This window comes from Fulmarus glacialis, unplaced genomic scaffold (genome assembly GCF_000690835.1).
Source record: "Fulmarus glacialis isolate BGI_N327 unplaced genomic scaffold, ASM69083v1 scaffold48199, whole genome shotgun sequence".
Classification (NCBI taxonomy): Eukaryota; Metazoa; Chordata; class Aves; order Procellariiformes; family Procellariidae; genus Fulmarus; species Fulmarus glacialis.
Window position 1 is genome coordinate 1 of NW_009234886.1, and position 12,858 is coordinate 12,858.

A 12,858-nucleotide genomic window follows, 5' to 3' on the forward strand; every position below is an offset into this window, starting at 1 on the left:
CGCCCCGCGTCCTGCGGGCCGCCCGGCGCTCTCGTCGGGGTCTGGAGGGAGAGGGAGAGAGGTGTTACCTGACGGAGCGGCCGCGCGCGCGTCAGCCGTCGCCAGCAGGGCCTGCTGACAGGGCAGAGCTGCAACCGGGAACCCGCTTCTGCCCCCGCTACACCGGGGTTTCTGCGGCGTCTTAGGCGAGATTTCAGATTACGGTCCCCGGTTCTCCAGGACATTGAAGAAAGAGTCAAAAGTCCTTAGAAGGGACAGTGATATTCCACAGGCTGCTTTAGAAAAGGTACCGCGGAGAGGAACACAGATACACAAAGTCACTTTGCCAAGCCTGCCTCAGACAGAGCACATACAACTCCTTCAGCAGCAAGTCAACAACAACATAAAAAGCACACTCTCTTCAATTCCTAATCAATAAACCTACGTCTTCTAATAAGTTTACAGCACTGTTAGTACGGCATAAGCTTTAAACCGTCTTTACTTCGACCCTGATCTGAAACCTGCCTCCTCCCCTCACTGCTACTGTTGCCATGAATTCAGGCTAGCAGATTCAAATAACCACCTGCCCAGCCTGTTGTTACATTGTGGAACAGCTGCTGCGACCAGTGGTTCTACAAGCGTCTGCTCTGTTTCTTCTCAGCACTTCTAGCAGTCCTCACAGGAATTCCTAGCAAACAGCATTTAACCACCATTAAGGAAGGAAGGGAAAATGGTCTAAAATACAACTGAACATCCAACTGCTTAATCACATATGTAATCCACCAGCCATTTAAAATTCATTAGGTATCTTTGCGTTCAACCTAGAGTTTCCCTCAGAACTTAGAAGCTGCTCAAAAGTGCTTGGCTATGGGGACAGTACAGTACCTCAGTAGCGTACAAAAGCTAAGCAAGATGTGCCTGAATTTTTTCTAAATGCTCAGTGAAGACGCATTTATTAAGCACAATCGGAGGTGAATGCAGAACAGCAAAGCTCAGCTTAGTAACAAGAATGGACTCAAAGGCAGTTTCATGCCAAAACAGAGCTGGGGAACATGATAGTAATGGGATCCCTCCTTGGCGTAATGACAAGTCAGCACAGGTCAGCATACTCGCTCCAGAGGGAGAAGGCCTCAGCGGAACAGAGTCAAGCATTTCTCCTACTTCAATAAACACCTTAGCCAGAATTAAAAACAGCGAGAAGACAGAGCGCATGATTCTATAGCCTAATGGTTAGACTGTCAGTCCCCCTGCAAGGAGGAGGAAACCTGGCCTGATAGTATGCTTCCAGTGATTTCTGCTCTTTATCCACTACCATCCTGAGACACAGTCCATCAGCCCGAGCTCAGACTATAACACTTACAGGAGAACTTTTCTTATTTCTCTAGTGCAAAAAGGTAGTAGAAAAACCTCTCTGCTGAGATGAGTGGTAGCGAGACAAAACTGCCACTAGAGGGACTGTCACAGATTAGTGAAAGCCATTAGGATTACAGCAACATACAATGAAAATATTAGTGAAAAACCTTGGTATTTGCCTAAAAACCATTCAACCATGCTCCTCTTTAAGAGTAAAAGAACAAAATAACCCAATTCCAAAAGGTTACCTGCAGCAATATCTTCCCTGGCACTCTGTCCTGAATCAATTGACCCAAAGGAAGTATCTTCCAGCAGCGATCCTCTTTCACTATCGTACCCTTCTTCGGCTTCTCTATTATGCAAGAAGTTGGCCTCTTCATGCTCAGGTGGAACATTAACAGCCCTCTCCTCCTTCTCCTCAGTAGGCTGTTGTGGCCTCCTATCTTGAAGCTGATGAAATTCCTGATTGTTCTCATCAATGGCATTTGGGTTTCTGATGGAAACTCTGTCATATTCAGCGTCTTTTGCACCATCTGTGACAGAGAGGGAGATATGAATTAAGCACTGAGCTAATGTGTATTTCTTACCCACATGTGTCTCCAGTGAAATATTGCATTTGACAAAGCTTTCTTGACATTTTTTAAATACTTCAGCTTCCAATATATTCTCAATCAACTTTCAGTAACATCTAATTAAATGTTTATATTGAATTTATGCAATGTATCAACCACTGACCTTACAAGGAAATACTGCAAGATGAAATATTTTCATTGTTCGTGACTTTATCAGAAATCACATACTTAACACATACTACTGTAAAAGGAGCCTTGCTAAGAGCGCATCTTACCACCTTGCACATTAATTAGAAAAAACAGCAAGTTTGCAGCAGACTCTACCGTTGGTTCTTCCCCCATCAAAAGATCTGTTTGTTCAGTATTTCTACTTAAGCACTCTTTTATGAATGTGGGCAAAAATATGATGACAGGGACACCTGACATTTTAGGTGCATGGATTTAGTGCCTGAGCTTTGCATTAATCACTGGATCTCTCATAATTAGATACTAGCTAGTTCAGAAAAAAAGACTGCTCTAAACCCTCCGGAAAATTCAGCGCATTAATATATGTGAATCCCTATTTCTTGAGAGGATGAGGTATAGACATGAGTTGAATGGCTTCTTCCAGCCATATCCATGCACGGATCCCACTTATCTTACACAGAACCTGGCCCACAAGAACAGACATGCTGAGCTCAATGTTTTCTCTCAGGATTTGTCCCTGGGACACCCATCACCATGCCAAAAATAAGCATTAAAAATAAGCAAAATCCCAGCAGATTCCACAGGGCCTCTTTCAATTCTGGTCCCTCACCCTCTTCTTAAAGCTTCTCCGGGTTACAGAGTATTGAGGGCTAGGGTTTTACTTCCATTTCATCTATTTATTAACTGGTTTAACATCCTACCTTGAACATGCAGCTGATCATCTTCCTGTTCCGGAATAGATGCAAGTGGGACACTCTCACTAGCAGATGAATATTTACTTCTTAAAGAATATATCAATTCTTGAACATCATCCATCAGCGCGCTCTCCTCATCATACAAATCCATCTCTTTCACCACCTCCTCTTTATTTTCTGCCACTCTGGAATCCAGAAAAAAAAATGCTCGATTCTGAAAACTCAAGTATCTGGTCCAAAGCTTTTTCTAGATCTTCGTTATTATGGCTTGCCTTCCGAGCAAGCTCCATCTCTACCTCCATGTCATGAAACATGGCTTCTATCCTAACCACGTGTTGAAGCCCAAGGTACTTTTGTAGACGTATTACACGCTTCTCATCAAGAAAATCTCTCATTATTGTGAGCCGCTTCACAGACTCACTGAAGTCTGTTACAGTGTCATTTGTGGCTGCTGAGCTGTCAGCAGGGCTGGGGAAATGTGCAGATTGCTGGTTTCTTCTATGCTCTAAATTTTGCACCTCTTCTGAGTCTTCCTGTGAAATGCCCTCTGGGAGATGATCTTTCCTTTGGATAAAGTCATTGTTGTCTTCCGTGTCAGGAGATTGGAAATTATGTTCTTCCACAGCTGATGGGTCCTCAGCTTCAGAAGACGCCTCATCATCTTCCATGACACGTTCCATCTCATCCAATTCAGCATCTTCACTCACTGGTACTTGAACCTCTTTGTTCCCAGTCTCACTTGTATCTTGCATGCTGATCGTTTTTTTAGCCTCCTTAGAAAATGCGTTTGTTTCCTCTCCTGTTTTATAAGTAGGATTTGCAGTTCCCGAAACAGCTTCACTTAGTACTTCTAATTCAGGGTTTGTACTTTTAACATTTAGTGTATCACCCTGTACATTTGCAGCCCTTGCTTGCGACAGCTTTGCACTTGCAGCATTCTCATCTTCCAGTAGCTCTTCCTCTACTTGTTTCAGGTCAGGGTCGTCTTCAGCATCTGGCTCTTCGGATTGCAATTCTGGTCTTAGTGTTCTTTCTTTAGCTAAATTTGTGCCAAGATTTCTGTCTGAATCTGCATCCTCAGTACGAGCAGTTCCTTGCCGAGTAGGATTCTCTGTATTAGTATTCTGTGTAGTGCTTTTTGATTTTTCTTCAGGGGAACTTTTCTCAATGCTTTCTTCAAATACTGTCATCTTGCCAAGATTTCTTGAAAGCTCTTCTTTCACATCTGCCCCTGAATACTCAGTCTCATTTTCCCATGGCCTAGGTTGCTCAACAGCTCCTCTATGGCTTGGGTCTCCCTCCCCTGCAGGGGTTTCTTTCATGTTTCTCCTTTTTATTTCAGGTTCTTTGTTAAGCGAGGTGGTTTTTTGATTTTCATGATCGGTCTCCCCTGTTTGTTTCAAATCTTCTTCATGTCTCAGAAGTTCTTTCTCCACAGCAGGCATTCCATGCTCCAGTTTCTCTTTCAAGAGGTCAGTATCTCCTAAGTCACTTTGAGATGCATTTTTTACCTCTTTCACTGGTTTGGCTGGAACATCAACAGAAGGCTTGTTCTCAGCTCTTCCTTTCTCCTTTGTTTTCTCCCATAACTTTTTGTGCTTTAAATCACTTTCCAAGACGTCTTCCAAGGTGTCATCGTTAAACTTTTTCTCATCTTTCTCTATTTGAGCAAGCAGCACTCTTTCTGGACTTTTGTTAATATCACCAACAGGTGGTTTTAAAGCATCTTGCTTGCTTTTAACAAATGATTTGGACTCCAGATCATCTCCTGGACTAGGCAAAACATGAGGATCGGGCACAGCTGTACTCTTCACCTCTTCAGTATGTGACTCAGTTCCATCAACCGTGAGCTGCTCTTCAAACTGTTCAGTTTTGTTTGTTTTTTCTTTTGAACCCAGATCACCTGTACCTACAGGTTCCTTTCTAAGGAGTTCTTTGGAGAGATCCTCAGGTTGAGTTGTTGCTGGTGCTTCACTTTTACTAATTAGCATCACCTCATCCTGTTTCTCTTCTGTTTGTTTAGATTCGAACCTGTCCACACTTATACTGTCATCCAACTTCTTGCTCTTACTGAAGGCATCCTTAAGAATTAACGCATCTGAATCGGGTTCTTCCTCATTGTCTCTTTGGTTATTTAGCTCTGTAGCACCCTTTGCATCTTCATCAAGTTCATGATTTTGTGACTCAATGTCATCGTTTTCATCATCTTCTAAATCTGCGAGAGATGTAATTTCTTCCTCTGCCGTAAAAGACAGCAAAGGGATTTCTTCAGACTGATCTGCAAAGTCTGGCTCCTCCTCTGCATCATGCGTATTAATGCTCAAATCTTCATTAACATCATCTTCCAGTGATGTAACAAGGCGAGTCACCTCATCGTCTGATACAACAGCATCTGCAGTTGAGCCAAATTTTGTTTTCAAGTTCACAGAGAGCTCTCTGTTTAAAAGTGTATAGGCATTGACTTCTTCACTCTCTTTGTCAAGTTGACTGGTTTCACCCTGAGGAATACTAGTGTTTTTGGTATTTTCACTTTCTAGCCCTTTTAGTTTCCCATGTAGCATTCCTTTCAAGTGTTCATGTGCAATTTGATCTCCCTGAGAGTTTTCTTCGTGACTATTGACAGTGGAGTCTCCCCCAGTATTTTCAGTTTCTTCTGTAGGAGAACTGTCTACTTCCTCTGTCATGGCAAGGGCTTCCTTGTCTTCTTCTGTGCTTAGCTCAAGATTGTCTGTCTCAAAAGCATCAAGGGACTTTACTGTATCAACCTGTTCAATCTCCTCATCCCTTTCGGTTTCTTCAGCTGGTTTTGTCCCTGGATCAGTTGATTCAGTTTCCCCTTCATCTGCTATTGTCTCTTGCAATGACTTCAAAAGCTCATCCACATTATAATTATCAAAATCATCCCTTCCACCATCAAAGCAAACAAAGTCTGTTTCCTGAAATGAAAAACAGTATGTAGTCACAAATATTATTTTCTTTATTACAGTCATGAGACCAAATCCATTTTATTGGTTAGAGAGAGATGCAGCAGCAAAGTAAATTATATTAATCATGCAGAATTAACTCCTTGATTACTTAACCAAAACTCTCTTTGAAATCAGTAGAAGTTTTGCCCGAGGACCCTAAATAAAAAGCTCATGGGTTAGCCCCATCAAAGACCTCCTAGTGAGGAACAAACTGGAAGTCAGCAATGGACTTGACAGTATTATACTTTACTCATCACGTACATCCTGAATTAAGAACAAGTCTATTGCTGAATGCCAGTGAGGAGAAGAAAACAAGCATCACTAAGCTTGTTTGTCCCAGTCTCTTTTAGCTGGTCTCTCCTCAAATGACCAGGTCCTCCAAGCAGGAGCTGCTTCTCGCACAATTTCTGAAAAATAAATTAAACAGCAGTGCAAACCACTGAATAGGATTTCATAAGGGTCTGAAGCTGCATCCACAAAGAGGCCTTATTCACACAACTCTGGAGTGACTAGGTCTTAGTGCATGAAAGCCATTTATGTGTGCAAGGACCAATTCTAGAATCAAAGGGCTAACAGTGTATCTGGTTTTGTTTGTTTCTGAGAATACTTTAAACTTCTAAAGTTTGGGAAAAGAAAGAATTCTGAATATATACCAAACAGCCTAGGTACGAGCCAGCTAGCAGCATTTCTAGAGCTCAATCCAAACAGATTTTGTTAGAAGAAAACCAGAATATTCAAGAAGAGAAAGATCAATGCCCATATTTTGGGCTGATGCTTACACACCCATCGACATACATATCTGCACAAACATTCCACCCCCCAACACATATCTGCGTCTCTGCACATATGTACCTGCTTCCTAACAAAAGATATCTAAGGATCACTGATATTCCCATTCTCCTCCTCAGGGATCTTATTGAATGCCAAAAAAACAGTAAGCAGCCCAATTAAAAAATAACAAGACTTACATCTGTTGGTAACTCTAGCTCCTCATTGGAATAATTATGATTTATTTCAAGTAAATCCTTTGGAAAATATCCAAAATCACTTCCAACCTGCCAGAAAACAAACACAAGCAAACAAAGAGCAGTAAAGAAGCTTTTGAGATCACATGACTATGTTAAAATCCTAATTACAGACACTAGTAACAAACACGTCAAACTCACTCTCAAGTATTTCTAGATGAAGTTTAATACAGTGAATAAAAGAAAAAGATTAGCAATGTCTTGTTTATGCAAGAGTTTTCATTGAGGTTTTATACTTACATTTCACAACACCTTTGTAAAACTTAGCAACTTCACTGTTCATATTTTAAAGCCTGACTTATTACAAATTATTAGGAGAGCTGGGAGTGAAGCCCAAGCATTCTGGCTCACGTGCTTTAACTGCTAATGTGCATTCTCATTGGCACCATATATGCCTCAGATATTTTCTCAAGTAGTAAGCAGAAGAGGATCTTCGACTAAGAAGATTTACATCCACGCACAATATTATAGCCTGAAATACGCTCACTTTGCAGCTTAAGCAAAAAAAAAAAAAAATTTCTTAAAGCAGATTTTAGGAAAATGCAAAATTGTACCTCAGGTAATAATCTATTTTAAAACCTGCGTGGAAAATATACCTTTGCAAATGCATCGTTGCTCTTCAGTGACTAATACAAGCAAAAATCAGTTGCAGATGGCTATTTTCAAGCAAGTCAACCTGCTAAGCCAAGGCAAACAGTGGAAGACAAGAATCTCTTTTATCACTCACTGGATAAGATCTACACAGTAATGCTCTCACTTGAGAGTTCTGACAACGGCTGTCAAGAAGCCAATATTAATAGCATGCTATCACTGCGCAGATTAGATAATGCAGGCAATTAGAGCGTGGTGGACACACCTAGAACGGTACAGAGTTCCTAGACGACCAAAATATCCGGGGGCGGGGCGGGGGGGAAAGTGTTGGTCATTTCCTCAATGTTTTGTTACAGGAGGGAGACGACAATTGCCAATTTTCTTGAAAAGTTTATTTGGGAAGAGCACTCAGTTAAAGATCAAATTAAAAAGGAAGCCAGTTATGTCAAAATAATTAGGGATATATAGATATATGTATTGTTACATTGGTATCACTGAAATAGGCTCACCTGACCTGAAGTTTTCTGGATTTAAAAAAAAAGAAAATTGTATATCCAGTAAACAATATGTACTAATACCTTCTTTTTTTGTTATGTAAGCAAAGCACTGACACATTATGAGGCTTCCTTTTTTAACTATTTCTCATTCAAATCTTACCTTCCATAGTTGAGATCTCTGAAGTTAGTTATACATATATAAAAAACCAAATCTATTACCTCCCCACCTTTTGTAAACACACAGAGATACTCTCTTATGGAAAAGAGATAATGTATGCAGGTTTATTATTGGGAACGGGAAATTAAACTAAGTCAACTCAAAAGCTTGTCTTTGTGCAGTATACTACAGTTTTATTCTAAATTGGCCTGTTTCTCTCTACAAACTTCTATTCCAGTTTTAAATCATCTTTCTGAAAACAAAAGTCAAAGCTTCGAAGTAGCCTCCTTACAGACTAATCTCCGTGACTACCATTATAATTAGGCATCACAATCTGAAACTCGTTTAGTGTAATCCAAGCTGCTGACCACACAAATCCTCTGCAGTGACCCAGTTTGCCACTTACATGGTTTACGAGCCATATGGGATCTGCATGCCCAAAATTTCATCTGCTCCTCTCCCTACAAGTCCTCTCTTGTAAGGGAAAAAATGCCCCATTGTGCAAATAAAGGAAACATTCTTCATTCTCTACAGATACGATAGAGGAAAGGCACGATGAATGCCAAGTAAATATGGGAGAAAAGAGTGCATCCTTCAGTTCCACTCCCTTCCCAGCTAAAATGCCGTGGGTGGACAAAACACATAGCTGTGCGTACAGCATCTGTCCCCACGTGTGGCAGCCAGCTGCGGCAGATTCACTGACCACCACCGAGCAAGAAACCAGCTTCTCACACCACCTACCTCAGTGACAGAACACAGACAGCTGGGAAACAAGATGTTCAAATGTTTTTAATCTTAAAGCCCACATCCTTAAAGCACAGGCATCACAGGTACCTAAAACTGCAGAACATCGGTCAAAGAAGGGAGTCGGTTTGGTCTGCCCTTTCTGAACGCTGGCATTGTTAAGAAAACACAGAAACAAAAGGAACAAATTCCCTGATCCTCTGGGTCCTCCAGACATATTCTGTCTTACTTTAAATTTACCCCACCTGTCTTCCTTTCTACTACCCTATGTTTAAGATTTGAAAACAAACTAAAAAATAATCAACCACCCAAAAAAACATGACCTGCATGCAGCCAAGTCCATTTCTTGTAAGATGAAATCAGAAATAGTTTTCTCAATTTGAATCAAAGGAATAAAGTTCAGCCCTTTGCTGCAAGATAAAATAACAATCTTCTGCAGCAAGAATTCAAAGTGTCTTTGCTGAAATGTTTTGTTAAAAAGCAGCACTTTCATTTAAATTACCTTAAATCGTTTTGGAGGTCTGGACTCTGCTAAAGATGAGGGCAGAGTGCAGGAGAACTGCGTAGGAGGAAAGTCTACATAATACAACTTGGCAGTGTAAACAATGTGAGGTGGGTGCTGAAGAAGAGACTAGTTTTAGAGCAGGACAGGGTGCACTGGACAATGAGAGCACCAGATGTGCTCCACCTTTCGGCTTTGGGAAAAAAATCAAGTATTTTCCTGGAACTGAGGAACTCGTGAAATTCAGAACATAAAATCACTATTAAATAATGGTCACAGAATATTGTCCAAGCATTTGGCTTTGCTTTATTAATGAGGCTTAGACAGCTCTGCTAAAAACTGCATGTCACATCATGTATAGAATATATATTATAGCTGGGTTCCAGAATTTTTTCCCATGCAAAATACTCACTAAGCTCAATGGGAGTTCTGCAAGCAATAAAGTATACGAGACTGGGATCATAAAATAAAGGATCTATTTTGTTAAAATACAGCATGTTTGCTGGCACAGGGCAAAAAAATCAACAATGGCTTGAAAAAGGCAGGGTGAATTAGAAAAGCAAAGGCAAATAAAGCCCAGACCCAACTGCTATAGATTTTTCAGGCTTGGGGAAAGGCTCCTTTCTTATCAGATCATCTCCCTTCAGGTCAAAAATACTATCGTATTTCTGACGGCTCCTCAAAATCGATTTCAGGATTAAAGCCTGTATTTACAACTTGTTTGAAATAAGCCCCAGGTTGCAGTAGTTGAAGCTTCTCATACACACATTCCCCTAACGTCTGTACCCATCTAAAGATCAGAATACCAGTTATCCCTTGATTTCATAGTTTCCATTATGCCCTATGCCATTATTCCCCCAAAACTTTGCGGAATGGAAAAAGGCAGTAGGGTAGATTCACGAGATGAAGTGACACACAGGAGCACACAAAGTCACGCGATGAGATCCCAAAAGGGCTGCGGCAGAAGGTAACATGTCTTTCATTGGAATTTGTTTGAAGGCCAACCTCACTAAGTAGCCTGTTTTTAATTAGCAAGCAACAGCCTCCCCCTAGCTCCAAGACTGCACACAGCAGGCACGGCTGGTCTGCATAAATCAAGTTGCCCAGCCCAATCTGGCATGGGAAGTCACGTTGCAGGAGAGAGACCCCAGCGCTATCTGCAAGTCAGGGACAGGGTCAGACGTGACAGTGTCCTACTCAACATGCAAAGGTAGGCACCTCTGACCCCGCTGCAGCATTTGCAAACTGGTTGTTGCAGTATTACGATGAAGGCAGAAGCAGTCAATCAAACCAGGGAAAAAAGAAACAAGGATTATAGACACCAACTGAAAGGAATTAGTCTGTCATCGCTGCCCTAAAAGGAACATAGAAAATAGTGTAACACAATTAAAAAATTACAACAAATAAAATGGAGCTTTGCAGTTCTTTTAGATCTGCCAACTTCAGCTTTTACTTGTTAAAGCAAACATCCTTTTAACTTGGAGACACACCTATCTGTTGCATGAGCCTCCTATCAGTGAATAGTTAAACTGAATATTAGCTCAGCAATTACCTTAAACCTGCTGTCTGATCTTGCAGCCTGCATTACACCTTGTTAGAAGATGCAAAATTGGCCCCACATTTCTACTCTGCATCTCAAGAACTGGCAGCCCTGGAAACCTGTACCGGCTAATTAACCAGATTATTTATGGTACAGTACATGTCAGAAGGGAATTACCAGCATGATACAATTATAAACTCTTCTTTAACCACGTGCTGCAGTTTTCTGCTCTCTTCTGTATCATTCTAATTGGATTCAGCTCCTGCTGAGAGCTTGGCTGTCCACACCCAGCCTGAACAGGTTAGAGAAAGTGATACATCCTGCTTTTCACTAAACCACTAGTCCCACACCCAGGTGTGGCGTCGAGCAGCCTAGACCACTGTCGCAGGCAATTGGCTATCCCTTGTAGAAGACCAGAGTAAGAAAGGAGGTTGAAGGAAATGATGTGGACACAAAAAGGTATGTAGGGGAAGCATGGGGAGGGGGCAACAGGGACTAGGTCTAAGCAACCTCCAGACTGCCAGCATTTTCAAGGGAAGTCCACAAAAATTGCTCTTCCTCCAGGGTATCTCACTTCTGCTTCTGTCAGGCAAATAAGGTGTTTATCATGAAAGCCGAGAGGAGTTTTCTATGAAATAACTGCAAGTATGGGGACCCTCCTTTCCCATTAACCCTCTCTTTGCCCAAAGACGACGACGACTTGGACAAGGCCACTACTCTGCAAGCTGCTACAATGTGTTACTAAAGCTGAAAGAGAGACAGACCTTCTAAAAATCAAATTTACCTTAATTCTTTTTAGTTTTATTACTTTTTTTCCTCCAATTCTGCATGCAGCTTAGATAAAAAGGGGAAGACAGCAGCCGAATATTAGGAAGAGAAACATGATTAGAACACGTACATGGAATGATTTTTAGCAGGATTACAGAGCGCAGGATGAGACCACGTCAGGGGTAAACACAAGCACAAGCTTAAGCCTCCCTAGATGGGAAGGGAGGCTCAGCTTCCAGGCAGGCTCACGGACTACCACTTACAGTTCTGCAATGGGAGATTTTCAACACAAGGGCAGTTTTCTAACAGTTTTTAAACACACATTAGCGTTGCCCATTTTTCACAGCACTTAATGCCCTGGGTTTGATCAAACCGCATCCCATTTCACACTGGTCTCAAGACAAAATGGCATTCATTATGTTATTTAGCTATGTTCAAAACCCTAAGCGTTCTTCCATGAGGCAAAAGGAAGTAAAAAAGATTACCAACAAAAAGCGCCAAGAAGAGCAAACAGAACAAATGCTTTACAGTACTTACACTTCCAGCCCAGAGCTCGATTGATTTTCCTATTAGTTTGTAATATACGTACACCGCTTCTCCCTTCTTAAAATTTACAAAGCGACAATCTGGACCTTTAAAATCCTGAGTTGCCTTCCCTCGGCACATTAGCACTGTCCAAAAAAACCAAAAAGCAGAGTATTACTTTAAAAATAATAATAAAACAGTTTCATGAAAGGGGTCTTCGCTAACTGGCGGAAAACAAGACCTCCCCGTATGCACCAGTTTCCTAGTTTCCAGATTGGATCAAGAGATAAGAACTTAACTGAAAGTATAACTAAAATAAGAGACTATTAAAAAAAAAAAAAAGCAACCTCACTGATCAAGACAAGCATTTGACAAAGCACTTGAGAATTACATTTCAGAAGTGCGCTATGAAGCTAATTATTAATACTAAATTAGACGGGCTGAAAGATGACATCTGTGTCCTGGCGAATCACCCCTGAAATTATTCAACGCGCAAACAACACCCAGAGAGCGGGTTTATTAGAAGAGAAGAGGGTTTTGCGGGGGAGGAAAAAAACCCAACAACCCAAGGAGCTGGGGGGATCGGAAAACTTGATGAAAAGGCGAGGAACGAGGCGGGTCGGCGCCGCGTTTCCATTTTCCCGATTCTCCACAGTTGCCGTGCCAGAGCCACGGGGGGTTCGGGAAATGCCCCCGTCAGGCAGGCGACGTTTGCATCTTTTCCCGTAACAACTTCCCGGGGGCGGGGGGCGGCCTCC

General features: G+C 41.6%; 1 protein-coding gene across 1 annotated transcript; it reads right to left on the reverse strand.

Moving 5' to 3' along the window:
- Positions 1-1,580: 1,580 nt before the first annotated feature.
- LOC104072465 (melanoma inhibitory activity protein 3-like) lies at positions 1,581-12,246 on the reverse strand (the record flags this gene model as incomplete). Its single annotated transcript, XM_009585785.1, is given in 5 exon segments — positions 1,581-1,865; positions 2,792-2,985; positions 2,987-5,721; positions 6,720-6,806; positions 12,113-12,246. Coding segments are annotated over 5 exon segments (3,435 nt in total), but the record flags the coding sequence as incomplete, so codon positions are not given.
- Between the last annotated feature and the right edge of the window lie 612 nt (positions 12,247-12,858).